The following is a 22,645-nucleotide window of genomic DNA, read 5'->3' as shown; positions in this document are numbered from 1 at the left end:
GCCATTTGCCGGGACAGAAAGGGTACATACTTGGGCTAGTCTATACAAGTCGCTGAGGGACATGTTTCGTCTACAATACTTGAAGCCATAGCATGCAGAGAAGCTTTAGCATTGGTAGAGGATCTTTGTATGTAGCACCTCTACATTGCATCAGATTGTAAGGAGGCCATAATATATTTGCGATGGTTTTGGAGGAGCGGATGGAGTGGTAATTAATTAGAGAAATAAAATGTAAATGTGAATCCAATTGATTGTGCTGGCTTTGTTTTTGTCCCTACACCTGGTTCTAGATGGGTCGAAATGTTAATCTTGAAATGCTTGCATTCAAGTTGTGCTCTAAAATACTTACTTTTTTATAGAAAATATATTCTCTATAATATCTTGCTAAGAAGAACACACTAAAGACATGTAGATCATAACATTGTTGTTGTAGGTGTTCTCAACAAAGGAGTGAGCTGCTTTCTTCCTAAGTCATTTTGTCTTCTTTAAAATTACACAAAATACTTGTCATTTTTGTTGATTAAGAATATAGTTGCCTAGTTAGTTAGCGAAAAAGGTGCAAATACTGCTACAACCCGCTGATTTGGCACAAAAAGCATCACGCATCACTGCAATGAAAAATCTTTGAGGTTGCTTGTTGGCGTCATCATCATCACTTTTTCCTGAGCAAGCAACTCATGCTTCATTGCAAGCAACCGCCGACAAAGCCACTACAAAGGCAATGAGAATCCACAAGAATATCCGAGGGAAGTGAACAACCACATGCCAGAAACAAGGGTGGCTTCGGATCTAAGAACAATCCATGACGAAGAACTATTCAACGCTGGCACCACGAAGGATCACCGAGCTAGGCTGCCCGATGTCTATCATTGTTGCCACACGGACCTTGCCGCCGCGCAACTCCTCCACCGCATCAAGATGACCACAATAGTATTGCTGCAAGTCTATAATAAGATGACATATGTGCCTTCCTCAAGGTTGTATGAATTCAACTCATGGCATGAGTTCATTGTGGTTGGGATACTTCCCGTTGATGTAGCATGTTCGGTGACCATTGATCTCGTCATGCCCAATTAATGGAATACGCGGTGCTTCACCTAAATGAAATATTCATTTGCATTGATGAATATTGTTACCTTGTTAGAATGGGGATGCATATGTTACCCCCACACATTTATTAACACGGTACATACACAGTTACTCCCACGAATTGGAGTAGCTTTGATGCATGACTCACCAAAATATTGCTATAAATTGTGGACTAAAAATTTGGAGCTCAACTCAATATGTAGAAAAAGAAATGCAAATTCATTTTCTTCTTCTTTTGAACAAGGTGCAAGTATACACTCATCATTGTGGATGTATGAGCACATTCGAAATATTAAGTCGACACAACGTGCTGAGATTGACGAAATCGCAACGGACATCTCGTTGTCGACGGTAACATCTTCTCCCACTAAACAAACTCACCGGAAAGCCTAAAACAAATTCAGGGAAATGCGAGCACCAATGCTAAGTCTATAGCTTGGAACCCTAGTGGGTTATGTCCACCACAAGGAACCTAACCATCTCTCAGTTTGCAACGCAAATTTAAAATTGGTAGTGTTAAATAGACCGAATTCACATTAATGTCTAACCAGACATATTCACTATTCATAGCTAGATTTGTAGTTTCTTTATATGTGGTGTTTCAAATTCAGATATGAATTCTATGACATGATTCATACACATTATATCAGCATCATCATTTCCCCCCTTAAATTTACTAGTAGAATGCCCTGCGTTGCTATGACTGCGTCCACGAACACCTGTACGTGGCGGTCCAACGACCCGCCTGCCGCCACGGAGGTGGGAGCATGCAAGGAAGAAAAAACTAGCATAGAGGGGTGGTGGTGGGAGGTGAAGGCGAAAATAAACTGTGTGTACCGGCCTACCAACTCCCCTTAATAGTAGAGATATATGTGATTTGGTAAGATAAAAAATGTTATTTTTATTATATTTCGAAAGTTGTGGTTGTCATTTGAATAGTAGAGATAATGATAATAATAAATGGCAACACATTGAGGAATATCTGATTTTGTTTTGCAAGGTTATTGAAAAAAATCTTGTCTGTTTTTTAAGAAGGTGATCTCACATTTATGATACGATTTCTAAATTGAATCAACACCTATCAAAACAAGCACGAAACAAAGATCTCCCTCTTTAATGGGGAGAAGAAAATCATGTGAGGGGGTGGTGTGAGGTGAGGCGAAAATAAACTAATGGGAGGGGGTGGTGGGAGTGGAGGCAAAAATAAACCGATGAGGAGAGACTACCAACTCCCTTTTAGGAATAGAGATGTGACTTTTAGGTGAAATTGTTGTGTCGCAAATTTAGGAGTATCGGGGGTCGAGCACATGTTGCCTCTCTCAAAATGCGAGCGGATGCGTTCATCCTGGTCGTATCCTGGTCGTCCGTGTGGAAGCATCAATCGATCGATGATCTCATGTATAGCTGGCCAGATGGGCCGTGGACCACGTGTCGGCTGTGAGCACGCATGCTCATAAACGGGTTGTACCGACATGCAACATACTTTTTTTTTGAGAAATGCACGCAACATACCTTGGACCATGTTGGGCTGCGAGGCCAGGCCTGTGTGCCAGCACGACACGACACGACCTGTTAATTGTTTTTTATTTTTTTATTTTTTACAGCCCAATAGTCTGACTAGGCCCAAAACAGCCCAATAGATTTAATAATACACGCGCCAGCGGGCCAAATATGTCACCTGCCCGGCCCATTTAATATAGGGGCCTTGTCTGGGCCTAAGGGCACGCGGGCCATCATGGCACGGCCCATATAGTATATGTGCCGTGCAGGCATGTTTAGCCCAGGTCGGCCCATCTGGCCAGGTTTGATTCTCAATTTCTCATGCTTTGCAGCCTCACAGGAGGCTTGATCTTCTTCCCGTTCGCGTCTCGGTTCAGGGATCAGAACCCTCAACCAAAACCTGAAACAAGCACCCCACGCAGCAATGGCCTCTAGAACGCTATCCTTCTCCTCGCTGGCCTCCGCCTTTGCCCCCTTCCCGGCGCGCTCCAGACCCCGGCACCCTCCCCTCCGCCTCCTCGGCCTCCACCTCACCTCCGGGCATCTCCTCCGCGCCTCCACCCTCTCCACCGCCGCTGCCCCCGCCCCTGATGCGGACGCGGACGCGGACGCCGACCCCTACGAGGGCGTCGACACCGTCGAGCATCTCCTCGCCCCAAAGCCCACCTCCCCGGGCGGCGGTCGGATGGGCCGGCTCATGAAGATGCAGCGCCGCGCCGACGCCGACGGCCCGGCGGCGGGGCGGGGCAGGTGGTTCCCTTACCTGGACGCGTTCCGGGGAGCGGGGGGCGTGGAGGTGACCAGCCAGGAGGTGGTGGACGTGCTGGAGCCGTACATCCTCGAGCCGCGGCGGGACCGGATCCGCCGCGCCGTCCAGAGCAGGAGCTACGCCGTCTGCCTGGTCGTCGAGGGCCTCACCGACTTTGGGAACGTCTCCGCGGCGTTCCGCTCCGCCGACGCGCTCGGCGTGCAGTCCGTGCACGTCATCTCCTGCGAGGACAACAAAAGGTGCTGAGGTGAAAAGGAACCCAAAATGCTAGTATCTCGGTATTTACTTGACGATTACTTGCCAAATCAGCTGAAATATTGTGAGTCTATGACTCTAATTGATCTAAACTTCGGCACTATTTTGGGATTGAATGGGTTAGGCTCAATCCTCATGAAATGCTTTCCAGAGTGTATTTTGCGGTTAATTTGCTCCTTTACTCTCCAATCAGTAGTTTATGTGAGATGGTATTCTTGTGTGGACTTATTTGAGGAGAAAAATAGTCGACACTTAGTTTTTGGATTGTGCACTTTATTTTGTTTGTTTCATTAGAAGATTAGCTTGAACCACACAAATTTCTGGGAAAACAGTCAGAAAGATATGGTTTCCGTCGCACTGTATAATTGTTGAAAAATAATCCCACACGAAGACAATGGCCGGCCATGTTTATGGTTGCCAATTGGCAACTGGAGTAGTACTTCTACTCCTTAGCTGTTAACTCGGATGAACGTGAAGAATTCCACTGAAGAATAAATATCTTGTACCACTTAATATTAGTTTCTAGCATGTTACATTGATTTGGTGTCCCGATAATTTTTTCGAGGCTATGCATCAAGAACTCCACATAATTATGTATTCATTATCTGTATCAATTCATAGGTTTCACATCCTTTAACACAATATATGTTAGTTTATTAGTATAAATGAATAGAAGTTAGTTATAAATCAATAGAAGTTAGTATATTGTCAATGAAGATGCCTCTTGACTATTGCAGGTATAGAGACAACAGGCACGTGAGCATGGGTGCCGAGAAATGGCTTGACATCGAGCTATGGAGCTCACCTGCAGAATGTTTTGATGCTTTGAAAAAGCGTGGTTATCGCATTGCATGTACTAGTTTGGGAAGTGATTCGGTAGTCTCTTGCTCTCGCTCATTTGATCTTACAGTATGGATATACTTTAGGAAATCTATAAACACAGACTTTGCGGTTTCCATCTCAGTTAATGCATTGTGATTTGTTGTTTGCTGTCACAAAGTGTTTTGGTTTGCAAAGGGAAACAAGAAAATTTTGCAGCTAGTTAAATAGAGGAGACGCGTTTGTTCTAGATATATGGTAAATGCCTTGAATTTGTAGTATGTCTGTGGTGCATGGTCCAACCATCCATACAGAAAAATTGTTGACAGTCGATTGCCGAATGATTGTGAATTTGCGATAATCATCTATTTGCACACATAATATAAATTGCAATAGATTACTGGTGAATATTAAAATTAAAATTGAGGGTCTATTTTACTGTCTCACCTAAACATTCTAGAAGACATCAATGACTTCTGCCTATAGTAGGTTTGTGAAATAAAAATATGTGATATTGCATTGCCCATATTCTTAATAACTTTTCCTTATTTCTTTATTTATTATGATTCATCAGGATTGCGCTTCTCATCAAAAGATGTTTTTATGATGCTCTGAATAGTTGAAAGTTGAAATGTGTGAGGAAATAATTATATTCTTGATGGATTTGTAGGTTTCTGTGTATGACATGGATTGGTCTCATCCAACGGCTATCGTTGTGGGCAATGAGACTATGTAGGTTCTCTCCCTTCTCCCCAGCTATGCATCTTTTGCCACAGTTATGCTGTAATAAGTTTCCTGTTCCTGCGTTCGTGCTTTCTACTTGCTTTCTAATGTATCTGCATGGAACCTGTTTACTAATGCAAGAAATATTTGTAATCTTAGATCTATTTACAGCTTTCTGGTGAGGTATTTGAATATCTCCTGTTGCAAGAGGATTTGCACATGTTCCTTGGCGAATAGAGTAGCTGTAACACAGCAACTAAATGAAGTATACTATTTTGGCATGTGTTATACAGATAGATTATTTTTGTTGCTCTTGGGTTATAAACTAGAATATCCATAGCTGTTATCATGTAAAGAATACCGTGGGTTAATGCTTTGAAAAGTTTACGCATGAGTTTAGGCATTTTTTTAGCAAAGTCTTTGCAAGGCTATCGGTACGTTGATGTTTCATTGTACAGTTAAGGGTGGATATTAAGTAATTATTCTGTGACAGGGGTATTAGCGACGTCGCTCTGAAGTTGTCGGACATGCACTGTAGTGTTCCAATGAAAGGCATGGTGGATTCTTTTAATGTATCTGTTGCAGCTGGAATCCTTATGCACCATGCTGTTTATGATAGAGTTTCTCGCCTTGTAAGTACATTTTTTTCCATTGTGAAGACTTCTTAAGTTGAAATAAGACTTGATACGGCCAAACATTAAATTTCCGCCTGCCATCGTTAAGGCTGCTTCAGAATTACAATCACCTTCTAACGAGAAAGCACCTGCCACCACCTATTTTGATTCCAACTTTTACATTTGATGGATTCTTATGACGATTATAGTATACATCGCCATTTGCGCATCAATAAGAACATGTTTGACTCATCTTAAGTTTGTTTCGGTCACCATCATTAACTTAAACTAGGACCATACTGTTAGTTATTTTTTAGTTGTATATAGTCCTAAATTTGATTCACTCATTTGAGATAATTGGAGGTAGCAGAGGCTGTAGTGCAGTCTCTAGAGTTAATTAGATCCACCTGATGGTTTATGCATCTCATCTCGTATACCAGCTTAATGGGTTTATAGATTATAAACTGGATAAGCTGGCTTCTTAGCAGGCTTGTGAGTAAGCCACGTACCTCTAGCTAGACATAGCAAGTCTCAAGTGTTGCTACTAAATTTATTAGCACAAAGCATGACCACCAAATTCAGTTTGTACTTATGGTTTGACCTAAACTCCAAACTCACCTACAAACATGTAACAACCTTTTCAATCTAGATGATTGACGGTGTGTATCAGAGTGATTTGAATTGTCACGGGCGCCATTAAGTTTCAGCTCATTAATAAACTTAAAAGATTGTCTGACCATCTTCTGCGTTGAAAAATACAGAAATTGCATTTGTGCTTTCATGCATTTATTTTCTCTGACCATGCTGCTTAGTTACCTTCAGGTAAGGGAATTGATGACCACACAACTGCTTGTAAGCCCTTTGTAAATTTGCAGCATCTTATCTCCAGTTTCAATTACAGGGTCAGAATGGCGATCTCACGTCTGAAGAAAATAGAATATTGCTGGCAGAGTTCTATCTGCGTCATCGAGAGAGCACAGCTACGGTCATTCATGAATATGCCAAAAGGAAGGCAAATAATTTGGTGGCCAAACTTTGAGATCGCAGTGTCTGCTGAAGAAACATGTGCAAGCTAGTTTGTTAAGCAGTGTTTTGTTTGGCAGTTGGCTAATTCAGTATTATGAATTTATGATCAACTTTAGACTAACTGGTAAGTTGTTTCATTTGCCTTTTGATTTGCTTTTTTTGTTTGAACCATATGGTCATATCATCACTATTATCAAATATTAAAAGGTTCTTGTACATACTTATGCAATTTCCCCCCATAACTCAATAGAAAATTTACCGCGGGAGCCTCTCCTGCTTTTCCGGGTTATTTTAAAAAAAAGTTTCTAAAAGAAACAAATGGTAAAAGGTGGCAACATGCAATTTGTTGGTCGCTGCAGTACCCTTCCTGTATACTCCCTCCATTCACAAATATAAGATGTTCTAACTTTTTTCTGAATCGGATGTATATAGACACGTTTTAGTGTGTTTGTTCACTTATTTCAGTCCGTATGTAGTCCATATTGAAATATCCAAAACATCTTATATTTATGAACGAAGGGAGTACTGACTAGCATGGTCCACTCACGTATAGGCTATAGCCTTACTCTATACTAGAACGTGATTTCCTTGTAATGGTTGACTTTTATCGACATCCGTTATCTACACATCCATATATATTGTCATCCACTTGATGCAGCATGTGTTCTTTAAATCTCTCTTACCCCCTTTATACCACATTTGTAGGCGTTCATCCTGCTAATGAAGGTTATTTCTGAAAAAGGAACGATCATACTGCTCGGGAATTAGGGTGCTGCGATATGCTGATTCCAAACAGAATCCAGGGACAGGATTTGGTGTCTTTGGTGATGCAACCTATTGCACAAACCTAAAGCATTACTATGTACTCTATGTGATTTGGCTTGCCAACTTCTTTTGAGTCACAGCAGTGGCGGAGCCATGATCATAGATGAGGGGGCCCAAATGGCTCAAACTTTTGATAACAGAGGCCAAATCACACTAATACATGTTTTTCCCTTAAATCTGAGAGATTGAAACATTAAACAAGCATATACTCCCTCCGTAACTTAATATAAGATGATTTTTGACACTAGTATATACACAGGTATAGGATTCATGGGGGGAGCCATGGCTCCTGTCAGTCCCCACTGTCTCTGCCATTGAGCGCACAGTAATTCACCGGTACTACAAAGTTTGGGGTGTTTTCTTTTGGATTTTTTTATATAAATGGTCCGATGTACTCCCTAGTTAGTTAAACGCGATTATTTGGATAGGTTTACATTAAGTACTCCTTTGTCTTGAAGGTGTAGCCATTTTGATAGGTTTCTGTGTAGTTCATGAAAATATCACCTTACATGTCATGGTGAATTTATTTTTTTACCCCCTGTTTATGAAATTGGGAAATGTTTACTGCATTTAAAACTTTCTGTCATATTTTACCCCCAAGTTGTTACAATGTGTCATATTTTACACAATTTAACAGTTCCCTTGATTTTCTAAGCAGACCTGTCAGGCCGACATAGCTGGCGCCAACTTAAAAAGTGTAAACCAGTTGGGTATTTTCCCGCCACGGCCAAAATAACTGTCAAAATGACCCATGTTGAAAACTAATCCCTTCTATACAACTCCAAAGTCCAATGTGTTGCTGCTTCATTGTCCAATGCTATTATGCTAATGTCTTTGGTGTTGTTTTCATGTGCAACGCCACGGTCCCTGGCGTTGCTCGGCACTGCACAACTAGTTGTTGGTGTCGGCCAAGGTAGCAATGCTACGACCCATGGTGTTACGGTGTGGTAGAAGGTAGCAACGCCATGAACCATGGTGTTACGTATTGTGACGGCAATGCCAACTCGTTGGTGTTGCTAAAAGGAGTTAGATCGTGTTAAAGTTTCCAATAGAGGTCATCTCATGCTGAACTTTCCAAAAAGGGTTAAAACAGTGATTTTGACCGCATAGTGCATGCTTTTAGAAGAGCAAATTCCCAATATGATATCGACAATGCCTTTTATTTTCTTTGGCCCTCAAGGAGCTGCTCATGAATCAGCGCAGCACAAGGCCAAGGCCACACGGGACAAACAACGCAATATGTTGGTAGCGCCTACAGCTATATATCATGGAAGGTGTGAAGGAGCTTATTAGGGAAGAACGGAGCTGAAGCTGGTAAAGATTAGTCATACTCAAAAAATAGGTTGCAGATTTCTTAGCTATACATTCAAGGAGGGAGCATTCAACCGACTTGTGGTTGCAGAATTGTAACACTGTTAACTGATCAATAAAGTTCCCGATCTTTCACCCGCAAAAAAAAAAGAGTTCCCGATCTTTGCAACAACAACAAAAAGGGCCAGGGCCACACGAGACGGCCTCTATGCTGATAAAGAAATGCTCACGTGAATCATGTAATTCCATTATAGCTTGGTGACTGAACACAACACCGTCTACTTAACACAGATTGCTTTTGTGTTTAGTACAAAAAAAGAATGCCATACCCACAAAATATAGAAAGCCGGATCATGGGCAGCCATATAACGATATTACAACATCTCTAGGCCAGCACAAGATTCATCGAAGGGAAATAAATTTCTGGTTTCATGGGTGCATCGTGATGATGATGGTATTCACTTGGCCATCCATCTCATCAGAGAGATATGGCATAACATCAGGTTCAGAAACATCAGTGACACAGGGCCCCACTCACAAGAGCAGGTAAACACACCACCAACCAGACCAACACACAAGCCCAATATAACCAAACACACAGCAAACCCACACATACCCCTCACTCCAAACAACAGCAATGGACAGCATGAGAGGCCCTGAGGAGCACCCCTGATAGCCCACCATTCAGTCATGCACCCAAGCAAGCAAAAAGAGTACCTGCGCTTTCTGTCCGCAGCAAACACTTGTCGGTTTTTACCCTAGATAACAGAGTGCAGCCCAAGGGCGGCATCAAGTACAGTAACATATTATTTGGACATTATTGTTTCGCGAAAAGGTAAAAATAAACAAACATAACTGCTAGCCCTGGAAGTCTTGAACAAGAAACACGACGAGGATCAGTTCCCTAGCTAATTTCCGTCCAAAGTCGTCGGCACATACTACTAAACAGGTCACCGGATGGATACACATAGGTGGGGGCAATGACACAGGCAGCAGAAAACCCTTGCTGGCAGCAAACCCTTGGCTTGGCGTTTCCACCACGACGGAGCAGCTGCAACACCCTGCAGCAGAAAAACAAACGGTCGTAAAATCACGTGAAAAAACAAGGAGAAACAGGTATCATCATGCGGAAAATGATTTCTAGAGGACGCTTACTTCATTCAGAGCAATGCCGACCTCGAAAGATCGACAATGCATATGTACATGGCGCACAGCGGCCAACCTGCTTTCACCTTTTGTACAAGACCTTGATATCCTGCCGCATCGCTTTGTTGTCCAGCAGCTCGTCTTCACAGTCATCGATATCGACTTTGTTCAGCCGGAAGTCGTCCGACGTGCAGTGCTGCTCACTCCATTCAAACCACAGCTTCGGTATGACTTCTTTCTTGAATGCGGTTTGATGGAAGCTTTCCTCTTGAGAGTCGGCGGCCACGAGCCTGTACACGAACACTTTCTTCTGCTGCCCAGGCCTGAAAGCCCGCCCGATTGCTTGACGAGTAACAGAGGGGTTCAAGTGAACATCTAGAATGACAACTCTTGATGCGCCCACGAGGGAGATGCCCTCCCCGCACGCCCTGATAGAGCCAAACAGAACTTTTGCATCAGCAGAGTTGTTAAACTGGTCCATGGCCAGTTCTCTCTCTTCTTGACTAGTATCGCCATTGATCACAAAGATCTCCTTCCCTACATTCCAGCCCCTTGTCTTCACCAATAGCCTCTCCAAAAATTTCATGGGTAGTATGTACTGACCAAAAGCAAGCACCTTCTCTCCTGCAGAATTCGCAAGCGCCAGGATGTTAGTGAAAAACCTGGCCTTCACACCATCTGTCACGTTGATAGACTCGACCAAACTATCAATGCTTGCATCTGTCAGGTTGATAGCCCTATCTGCAGCGTCAACTTCTGACATTCCTGACAGACAAGGATGCATGTACACTGCAGTTCCTACGGCGCTTCGTTTGAACTTCTCATAGGATTCCAACTTATGAACGATTTCTTTCTGCTTGGGACTGAGTTTCAAGAAGACGCTGAAGTCTAATAGGCCAGGTAGTTCATCTAAGATGTCACCCTTGTAGTAATGAAGCACATCTTTTGTTAGTTCTCTGAGACTTCTAATGACATGTGCTTTTCTCGTGAAGTTATCATCATGCAGCAGGGTCTCTTCTATTGACTCAGTGAATGCATTATCAGCAGCCCCTTTTGAAATTCTGCCACCTGATATTGCTACTTGACTCATTATACGTTTAACAATAGGACGAGATGAGTCCGACTTGAGAAACTTTGGGCGCACAAGGTTCAAGATGTTGAACACTTCACTGACATGATTCTGGAAAAGTGTACCAGATAGGACCACCTTACGTGGAGTTAGGACTCTGCTCAATGATTCTAGCACATCAGTCTCCCGATTCCTAGGTGTATGGCCCTCATCCATTATAAGTAGGCTAGGGACCTTAAGCAACATGTCCCGGCACGCAGCTGCGACGTTGCCACCACCATCACTGCAAACGATCTGAGAAAACTGCTTGTATCCAAGAAATAGGATGCTCAGTTTGGCTTGCCAAGATTTGAGGATTTCCAACTGCTCTGCTCTCTTCTCAGCCTTGACAGAATAAAAGTCATACAGTGGTATATCCTCCACTTGCCACCGTTGAAACTCCCTCTTCCATGTACCTAATATGCCTTTAGGAAGTATAACAAGGGGCCTTGAAGAGGGGTACTTTGCCAAGAAGCTCTGAATGAAACTAATCAGCATAAATGTTTTCCCCGAACCAGGGGCATGAGCTAGAATGCAACCTCCTGGTTTTTCAGAGACTAGATTCTTCACCAGAAAGTGGAAACCTGCCAATTGATGTGCTCTCATTTGCTTTGCATGTCTTGGATGAATGGCAACGTCTAAAGCCATGAGTTCTTCAGTGACTCTAACATCACCAATGACAATGTCATCAGAATCCTTTGAGCGTGTTTCACTGAAATATGATCTTGACCTTGATGGCTGACAAGAGGTAAACATAATGTCAATTTATTGTTCCAATCATACATTTGAATTTCACGATTGCCATGTAAAACATTAGAAATAATGATGGATATCTAAGTTTCATGTTTGTTGCTAAATCCATCTCTTGTGCAATGTTCCACAGTTAAATCATCTATTTAGTATATACCGAAGGCACAGTATAGAAAATAGAAATGTAGACTAGAAATTCAAACAAAAATGCAAAACATCAAACCATTTGTCAAACAGATCAGCTTATTATATCCATTGGATTTTATAATTCGTTCTGACAGACATGGCTTCTCCAGCAAACGAAATGCCAAACAAAGACAATACGTGCAGCATTCATGACATTTGTGAAAAATTATAAATTATAATGCAGAGCAGTTCATACTGAAGATCAGAAAATAACAGCTATGTGTGCTATACTAGAAAAGTTTCTTCATGGGAGAAATATAAGAATGATCAAAATAATAGCCCATGAGGTGCATCATCTGGCTGTGTGGCATGATCAAATGTGTACATTTTGTCGGTTAAGATGGTATGGACTGATTCTCAGATACGGTAGGCATATTGTGCCCGCTTAGGTGGTTGGCTTTTACAAAACAATGTCTTTGTTCAAAACAATGTAAAATGAAATAAAAAATGTATCTCAAAGCAGATTCAGCACACTAAAAATGATGCATGTGTGTGCTCGCAGGTCACTTTGCTAGTTGCTAAAAAGGATACTTGGTAAGAACTTCCCAAAAAACTAAACCATGCATGTAGAGAACGATTTACATTGCTAAACAAGCTCGGAGTTAGAGAAGCATCACTTATCTTAAATGAATAACATACCTTTTTCCATTGATAATCAAATATCATGTCAGCCCTTCTCACAATCATACCACAGACGCGGCATACATGGCCCAGGTCTTCATGAATCCGTATGTCATGACTGCAGCCATTGTCCACCTCCTTTTCACCCACTTCTTTCTCACTGTCTGCCTCTTCAGGTGTGTCAAGCTGGCCAATAAATATAACTAAATTATTATGGCAAACAACACAAATGAAGATTGACAAGTTAACTAAAAAATGAGGTAATGCATATTTCTCTTACACTGCTTGCCAGCTATTTAGCTGAGCTCATTTAACCAGGTAATCTGCCCCCTCACCTATTCTCGAACCGTTTATATCTACCCCCCAACCCCCAGACCTAGCTGTTCTGTTCACCGGTATAGCACAGTTGAACCGTGGATGCCACGTAGGGAGCACCACATGAGTCCTGTTGGGTGAACGGGTGGATGGTGTGTTTGTGTGTGTGTGTGGGGGGGGGGGGGGGGGGGCTATGTGGATTTTACCCTTGTGCAAAGCAGTTCAATTTTCAGGTAAAATAATGACAAAGCATACATTTATAAGCAGAACTATTAATTTACAATATGATAGATTTCAAAATGGTACAGCAACAAAAATCATGTCTGTGATTACAATTTGTACCTTAGAGCTTTCCAGAGCCAGTGAGTACTCATTCCAGAAACCATCGAGACCATCACTTTCATTTTCTGGTTTATCCTCTTCCTCCATAGGCTCATCTTCCTCTGCAGGATTGTAAGTTTCTGAGGGCAAATCAAATACTGGTGCACTCGCTTCATCTTTGCCTTTTCTTTTTCTTTTTCTTGGCCCAGCTTCAGCATCTCCGTCTGTCTGGGAACTTGGGTCATATTTCCGTTGTTTTCTCTCCTTAGGAGCAGGGAAAACAAGTGTTTCTGCCATTTTCTCCGCATAGCTTGCAACCTACATTGAGCAGGAAGAGTTATGGCTAGAAGATGAAAACTTTCAGCTTTGAATTGGAACAGATTCAGTAAATATCAAACATTTGTACTCCATTGTTCAGCTATTTGTGAAACTAAGATGCATTAAACAATTAGATTGATGAACATCAAGAAAACACTGAAGACAAAGATAGCATATTTACAGTGCCCTTCAGAGATGCCAATGTGCAGTGCAACTTTGATACCATAGATTAGCTTGTCGGTACAAGCATGTAGAGCAAAACAACTATACAGTGTGTAGAAGTAGAAGTTCGGTAAAACAAATTGCAAGTGAAGAAGTACATACAGCCAGATCATGCATACGTTCCTCCTCAGGTCTTTTCTGCAATACAACTCTCTCAAACTGAACTGATGGTTGATAGTGGGGTAAATGATACTGATTCATTAAAGTTGCACTTTGACCATATGGAACAATATGACTGTTTTGGTCATTTACGTCGGCAATTCCTTGGGTTGCCACACATGCTGTGAGAGTACCAGCCTGTTCTGATGGTATCAGCTGCTTGTTTTTCTCAGATGAGAGCTGTTTGTTCTTCTCAGGTGTCAGTTGTTTGTATGCTGCCATGCTTTCATCTTCATTGTCCGAATCAAGAATTATTAGCACTTCACTGTTTTTCTGTTCTGTGTGCTCGACAGAGCTATTAATCATATTAGCTTCAGCACTCGCCACATAACTCTGAGTGGGCTTACGCAGAGTAGAAAGGAAATTCATAAATTCGAGCTTTCGAGCATGCATACTTTCCCAGTCCTTGGTAACACTGCCAAATCCCCAATTGCCAACCATCTTTGCACTAGGAAGTGAAAGGCCACTGATGGGGTCAGAAGGCTTCCTTTTTCTGTGGTAATATATGCCTACAAAGTACAAAGATAGATGATTGATTACTTATCATACAAGAGAGAGGAAATAAATTGGTGTCAGCAATATTCATCTGCTATTCTGTATAAGTCGCATGCAAGGTGGACAAGAAATTGTAGGATGCGTACAAGGAAATTATAATTAAAAGCACAGACACTTTCATGTGGATAACTACAATAATCATAAAATGCAGTGACCATTATGCAGTTGCCAACCCGCCACTTATTTAACACAAGCATAGTAAGCGATGAACAAATAGGCACTATTATTCATCACTCATACGTTTACACTGAAAAAAAGAGTGATGCGTTGGAGGAGCTAGGTATCAATCAAATTAAGATAGAGCTGATGATCAAACCCAGGCTGGCTAGCCCAACATCCATGGTGCTGACCGGTCAACCTTTGGGTGACTTCTTTCTCATAGGTTCCTTACTTTTGGCACGGATCTCTGAATTTCACTCGATACAATCCGATTCAACAGTAATGAAACTTACTCCCTCCATTCCTGAAAGCATGGCGCACATCTTCTGGCACTAAGACCAAAACAGGAGCAGGCCGTGGAAATTTTCGTTGATCTGGACTCCTTCGCCCCTGCTAATCTCACCACACTTGCCTCTAATTTCCCTCCTACACAAGCTTGAGCTCCTTGGTCTCCACCAGTGTTGATACTGCCAGCTAGCCGTACAAAGGATTGCGCGCGAACATCCCACGCCTGCCCCACGCAAACTCCCTCCCACACCATGCAACCCTCGTCGCACTGCTGGTTCTCATGCATGGCCCAGGCACTGGCTACACGTTGCATTATGGCACTGATTAAAAACATTGCTTCATCGCAAATTTGAGTATTGAAATTTCCATGAAAATGGAGGGAAGGAATTTGAAGGGAGGGATTAGATGTTTCACTGAAATATTTTGAGTATGAACGCCAATTTGATTATACAAGTCCAATTTTGTAGTTAACCTATAAAAACAACCTTCCCAAACACCATGGTCACCACTCTCTTCTCCAATCTTCCATGGACCTAAACCATGGAGCTTTGACTAAGAGTGTTCCACCCCCTTAATTCTCTTCCAACTCTGTTTATGATGATTCTTTATGGACCTAGACCATGGAGCTTGGCACTCACTCCTTTGTCTTTGCTGAATGGTCACGCCGGATCGAGACAGTGGCAGTGCCGGCACGAGAACTTCACGCCGGACTTGACCTTGGGCTCGCACGAGCACACTGGCCGAGGTCAATTTCCTTGGCGTTGACAGCCGCCGAGGGTGTACCCAGCTAGGCTTTGCCAGTGGCAGATGCAGAGTGGCCACAAAGGGTGTCAGGTGCCCACACCAACGAGCAAGCTGAGCAGGGTGTCGAGCAAGACGATGAGCATGGATCAAAAAAGGAAGTAGGAAGTAGAAAACTGCAGGAGACGGGGGATAAGTGGAGACTAGGATGCGGGAACGCGTGCCTGTAATCGTGGTGTCATGACAGGAGGGTTCAGAAATTGTGGTGCAAAACTAAGCTTGCACCTTCTTTCACTGAAAAACAGAAGAAGAAGAAAACCTACGCCGTGATTTCAGGAACAGAGGATGCATAAAGCTAATAGCCATACACTAGCAAAAACATCTACAGTATGCATTAGTACAAACTCAGAAACTGTTCTTTGCTTCTAATCATGCTCAGAATGCCCAGCCAAAAGAGCGACTAAAGAAAAGAAAAACATAAAGGTGAGGCCCCAAATAACCTAAACTTCAATGTCAAATGGATGGATTTAGTGGCAATCAACCTCTCCCCTCACCTTGGCTCTCAAGCCAAACAAAAGAAGTCCAAAAAAACAGCAACTTCAGGCTCCAAACAGGCTTAAAATGGCATTTGCAGAGAACGCTAACTGTAAGCGCACACCATGCCCAAGCAAGAGCTTTTGTACTAAGAGTCAAAATGAGTAACCAAGTGGTAAATTGGGATGCTAACATCATTTCAGCACTCCATAGAAATCATAAGCCTCTTCGAATGACAAATTTTCTTTTTACAAATTATAAGCACACACCATTCTCTATGGTTTGGCACAACAGGAAAGCATCGATTTAGGGTGCATGATACATACAGGAAATGGAAACTGAGTTTCCTAGAGTTGTGTTTCAGTAAACTATTAGTACAGTGGTATTTCTTCCGACTAAAAAACACTGCCAGGAACTTCGCTCGATTCAAGCAGGAGACTGGGACAAAGAGTTGCCATCCAAGAGCAAACTAGTCAACCGAAATATTAAATCCCTTCTATTTATATAAATAAGATATTAAATCCCTTCCGTTTTTTTGGATTTTTTTGGAATTATATAAATAAGATATTAAATCCCTTTCGTAACTGACCCCTTTTTTGTTGTCCAGACTTGGAGCAAAAGTGACCCCGTGAAAATGGTGGTACGCAATCTTTCAACCCCGTCCAACCCTGACAGAATCCCGGACCGCCATGAATCCCAATCCACCCAGCCCAACCCCTCTTCCCTACAACGCGAACGCAAATGCAGCACCGGCCCTATTTATGCCGACACGAAACCCCCGCCGGCCGCGCGCGAGGCCAGACCCGATACCACCGGCGTAGGCGTAGCAGAGAACCCGCCACGGTGGGATCACGTCACGTCCAGGCAGAGGAGGAGCGGGGGGAGGATGCTCACCAGAGGGCGCCGCTGGGGGCTCCTCGCCGGGGGCGACGTCCATGGCCGCTGACGGCGGCGAAGCGCGGCGCGGCGCGGTGGTTTTTGGAGCGGGGCGGAGGGGAGGAGGAGAGGACTGGGAAAGCGGCGGGTGGCGCCACTGTCTCCTTGCTCGGCCGCGTTGGTTTCCCCGTTGCATAAAAAGGTTCAGTTGGATGGGGCGCACATTCTGTGACGAGTGTACTGCGCGCCCTGACTTTGGTGGCTGATACGTGGGGCCTGCCACCTGGCGGGTCCACATGCAGTTACCAACAGTCACTTTCAGTGAGTGAGAATATCTCAGCATAGTTGGATGGTTAGGTGGGTGGTCCATCATGGATTTAACCTCCACCATTACTGTAGGATATTATTTATTGCGAGGCGACGTTTCTGTCGACATCCAGATGCCAGCACTGATATCGTGGGTTGGAGAGCCGTGTTTTTGTTGGTTTACTGTCTCGTTAATGCGGATTATTCTTTTATTGAAAGACGACGTTTTTGGCTATTTACTGTTTCATTAATGTGGATTTTCTTTTATTGTGAGGCAGCGTTTTGTTGACAGTGAGGTGTCAGTGGTGATTTCATTGATCTTAAATCTCCACGACTCAAATCTCGTGTTTTGACGATTTGATGTCTTGTTAATGCATTTTTTATCACGAGACTACAATGATAATATCAATAGTATTAAAGATCCGCAATTATAGTCTTTAGTAGTCATTGTGTGTGTCTATATGTATTCGGTGTTTCTCAAAAAGGTGCAACAATACTTGGGGAAGGATGGGATGGATGCCATTGCACTTCGTGTGATAAACCATCTCCCGCGCACTTATGGTCCTAAGACAACGGTAGGTTTAGATCATAGGTTAAGAAAATGGACTGATCATTAAACCTGTGAGGTTATCAATTTGGGTTTTCACAAGTTGTGTTGCTGATTCGCTACCAATTTTTTTACCATAAAAATATATCGAGCAATAATGTATGCCAATATAATAGTAAAACATGGTTCAATAGCATTGTTTCATTCTCTTACAACAAACGAGTTGGGTGAGATAGTTATAAGGCCTAGGTTGGGCTTCAGCCTACACCTTAGGTGACCTAGGTCTTAAACTCTATCTCTTGGGTCTTTGGTTCTGGTATTTTCCAGTAAGATCATTTGTTGTGCCATCGGTTCACCATTTCACTTTCAGATTGTTTACCATAAAATAATATATATTAAGAAAAAACATGTCAATATAACTGTAATACATGGTCAAATAGCATTTCTTCCTTTTTGGTGCGGAGCACCCTGGGGTCATCACCATGGACTTGGCTCCATTCATCAAGGGAGACACACATCACATATACTAAGGGGATTTTTATCATTTATGCGTGTCTACTTGGTGCTCTCTTGGATGGTATACTACTTCACCCCTCTCGTGCACGTATGGGTTTGAGGAGAGCTTCACGTGTATCGAGGAGTGCAAGCACAAGAGGACAACAACCAACCAAGAGGGGAGTGTGGAAGCGGCAATGGAACAAGATGCAGGCACTGCAAGTCAGTGATCAAACGTCCAGCCACTACTCCAGGCATCCGGTCAGAGTCAAGAGAGCAAATCGTCTAGCTGGACATCCCCCACCAGGCCACACATCTGGCACATGGAGCGCGTCCCCACGGAGACCAGACACTAGAGCCTACTCGAACATCCGAATGTCAGTTCGGACATCCGACCCTTCATTACCCGAAAATCCGGGCATCCGGCCCCTTCGTGCGTGTAGTTTTGGGCCAAAAGCTCGTGTGCCCCTTTCCCACTTACCCCTTTGTGGAATAGCCTATATGTACCTCTCTCAACCTCCTTTATAGGTTACCTAAGATTAGAACTCCAACCATAGAGCTTAGCTCATGTACCTCCCCTTTGTGGGATATATCCCCTCTTACAAGAACAAGAACTCCTAATGGGAGAAGAACCATCCGTGGTTACCAATGCCTCCTAATGGGAGAAGGATTCCCTATGTGAATCATCAAAACCCATATCTCATAGAGATTTGATGAACTACGTACCTTTGTATCTTTTCCTTTATTGTTGTTGAATGCTTGAGATTCATCCCTTTGCCTTGTGATTTGAGTGCTTGTGTGTGGATCTTGTCCAATAAGGTGTTCCTCTTATGTGTTCCCCCTTGTGTTGTTCGTGATTTCTCCCTAATTCACCTCCGATTCGTGAAGATCGGGAAAACTAGGGTTTGGCCCTACATCATTTGCTATCATGAGCAAGGTTGTCATGAATTGGAACCCCTTCCCCTCACTTGTATAGCCTAATTTTATTGCGTTCTTGCCAATTTTGAAAATCCACACAAAAAATAGACATACCAATTTTTGAGTGGTTTGTTGTTCTAGTAAATTTTTGTTGGATTTGATCCACCTTCCCTTGGGTTTCCTAGCCCCATTTTTTATTTCCCGCATTAATTTTGAACTCAAAATCTCACAATACCACCCCAAAGTTGAGTTTCACGGCTCAAATCCCGATCTGGATCTGGCAGCTCGGACATCCAACCTTTGCCAGGATGGGACATTGGCGAAAATGGGCATTGAGGTCTCGCGATAGTCGATGGAGATATCGGAGGAAAAGAACCACCTATGTTCCCACAACTCCGACTAATCGGAGGTCGCCAGCTCAAAATAGTCAGAGTCTAGGCATGGGCAGATTACTGCTTTGCCGCATGAAGGGACCTTGCGCTCCTTCAGGCGAGGGACTACTTCGAAGAAAAATTTGAAGAGGTGAAAATGGGGAAGGGTCCCAAGAAAGCACTCGCAAAGAGTCACGAAGCACGACAAATGGAGCACCCTGCTTGGGGCCAAGCGATGCAGCTATAAACCATAGTAGGTCAACATCCTGCGGGTGAAAGAGCTCAAGTGGAATCACAGTAAATAAAAGCCTCATGAACCACCAAATTCTAGAGTAAATGGGCGAGGGACTTCATCCTTGCGGGGAGGCGCCATCCAAGGCATGTAGGACTTCTTCGGCAACCAACATATCTCCACCAGTCGCTCCAGATCGTCCCTCCGCCCGGCCATCGCCGGAAGGAACTATGGGAGAAGCCATCAAGTTTTCACTGCCAATGGGCACTCTGAGCGGCTAATGGTAGCCAAGATAAGGCTATCTTGAAGAAGAAGAAGAAGAAGAAGAAGAAGAATGAGCGGATTAAAACAATGCTCTCTGCTCCCAAATTATAGCGGAGAGGCTCTCAAATCTTGCCCACTACAGTAACGGCATGCGAAGCACCGGCGATGGGCCGACTCGTGTTGGTCGTGGACCGCCTTAACGACAAACTTCGACCCTAGAAGGCTCGGGCGTGACCTAACCCGACAAATTCCTCGAGTCATGACGCTCGCGATCTCCGCCAGGCTCAAGGGCTACAGATGGGGCCAAGACCCGAGGGTGGCTAACCAAGTCAGATCAAGTGAAGGAGTGGGCCAAATCCGCAGGGGGGTCCCGCAAGGAGGAAGGAAGAACCAACCTTGTGCCAATTTTCTCCCCAAGACAAGAAGGGCAGCGGCCTAGATCGCATCTCCCCTATAAAACTGCTGGGGGACGTAGTATTTCAAAAAAAATCCTACGACCACGCAAGATCTATCTAGGAGATGCATAACAATGAGAGGGGAGAGTGTGTCTACGTACCCTCGTAGACCGAAAGCAGAAGCGTTTAAGTAACGCGGTTGATGTAGTCGAACGTCTTCGCGATCCAACCGATCAAGTACCTAACGCACGACACCTCCGCGATCTGCACACGTTCAGCTCGGTGACGTCCCTCGAACTCTAGATCTAGCTGAAGCCGAGGGAGAGTTTCATCAGCACGACGGCGTGTTGACGGTGATGATGAAGTTACCGACGCATGGCTTCGCCTAAGCACTACGACAATATGACCGAGGTAGAAATCTATGGAGGGGGCACCGCACACGGCTAAGAAATCAACTTGTGTGTCTATGATATGTCTCCAACGTATCTATAATTTTTGATTGCTCCATGCTATATTATCTACTATTTTGGACTATATTGGGCTTTATTTTCCACTTTTATATTATTTTTGGGACTAACCTATTAACCGGAGGCCCAGCCCAGAATTGCTGTTTTTTTGCCTATTTCAGTGTTTTGGATAAACGGAATATCAAACGGAGTCCAAAAGGAATAAAATCTTCGGGAACGTGATTTTCTCACCAAACGTGATCCAGGAGACTTGGACCCTGCTCCAAGGAACAAAAGAGGCGGTCACGAGGGTGGGGGCGCCCCCCTAGGGCGCGCCCCCTGCGTCATGGGCCCCTCGTTGCTCCTCCGGCGTACTTCTTCCTCCTATATATACACACGTACCCCCAAACAATCAGAACAAGAGCCAAAAACCTAATTCCACCGCCGCAACTTTCTGTATCCACGAGATCCCATCTTGAGGCCCATTCCGGAGCTCCGCTGGAAGAGGGCCGTCATCACGGAGGGCTTCTACATCATCATAGCCTCTCCGATGAAGTGTGAGTAGTTTACCTCAGACCTTCGGGTCCATAGTTAGTAGCTAGATGGCTTCTTCTCTCTGTTTGAATCTCAATACAAAGTTCTCCCCCTCTCTTGTGGAGATCTATTCGATGTAATCTTCTTTTTGCGGTGTGTTTGTTGAGACCGATGAATTGTGGGTTTATGATCAAGTCTATCTATGAATAATATTTGAATCTTCTCTGAATTCTTTTATGTATGATTGGTTATCTTTGCAAGTCTCTTCGAATTATTCGTTTGGTTTGGCCAACTAGATTGGTAGTTCTTGCCATGGGAGAAGTGCTTAGCTTTGGGTTCGATCTTGCGGTGTCCTTACCCAGTGACAGAAGGGGCAGCAAGGCACGTATTGTATCATTGCCATCGAGGATAACAAGATGGGGTTTATTTCATATTGCATGAATTTATCTCTCTACATCATGTCATCTTGCTTAAGGCGTTACTCTGTTTTTAACTTAATACTCTAGATGCATGCTGGATAGCGGTCGATGAGTGGAGTAATAGTAGTAGATGCAGAATCATTTCGATCTACTTATCACGGACGTGATGCCTATATACATGATCATGCCTAGATATTCTCATAACTATGCTCAATTCTGTCAATTGCTCAACAGTAATTTGTTCACCCACCGTAGAATACTTATGCTCTTGAGAGAAGCCACGAGTGAAACCTATGGCCCCCGGGTCTATTCTCATCATATCAATCTCCATTACTTTAATCTTGCTTTGCTTTTACTTTTTACTTTGCATCTTTATACCAAAAATACCAAAAATATTATATCTATCAGATCTCACTCTCGTAAGTGACCGTGAAGGGCTTGACAACCCCTAATCGCGTTGGTTGCGAGTAGCTATAGCTTTGTGCAGG

At 43.5% G+C, this 22,645-nt stretch overlaps 1 protein-coding gene and 1 pseudogene across 1 annotated transcript; one reads left to right on the top strand and one right to left on the bottom strand.

Annotated features, from left to right (window-relative positions):
* The first annotated feature begins 2,939 nt into the window (after nucleotides 1-2,939).
* Nucleotides 2,940-7,870, top strand: LOC123188060 (tRNA (guanosine(18)-2'-O)-methyltransferase). The gene is made up of 6 exons (XM_044600089.1): nucleotides 2,940-3,597; nucleotides 4,351-4,489; nucleotides 5,103-5,164; nucleotides 5,649-5,787; nucleotides 6,671-6,919; nucleotides 7,501-7,870. The coding sequence occupies exons 1-5, from the start codon at nucleotides 3,014-3,016 to the stop codon at nucleotides 6,806-6,808; spliced, it is 1,062 nt and encodes a 353-aa protein (XP_044456024.1). The 5' UTR covers nucleotides 2,940-3,013; the 3' UTR covers nucleotides 6,809-6,919; nucleotides 7,501-7,870.
* A 1,775-nt stretch (nucleotides 7,871-9,645) lies between these two features.
* Nucleotides 9,646-17,443, bottom strand: LOC123188061 (protein CHROMATIN REMODELING 35-like; annotated as a pseudogene).
* Nucleotides 17,444-22,645: the final 5,202 nt, after the last annotated feature.

The sequence above is a fragment of the Triticum aestivum genome, chromosome 2A (genome assembly GCF_018294505.1).
Source record: "Triticum aestivum cultivar Chinese Spring chromosome 2A, IWGSC CS RefSeq v2.1, whole genome shotgun sequence".
Classification (NCBI taxonomy): Eukaryota; Viridiplantae; Streptophyta; class Magnoliopsida; order Poales; family Poaceae; genus Triticum; species Triticum aestivum.
This window is presented reverse-complemented; position numbering and strand designations above follow the sequence as displayed.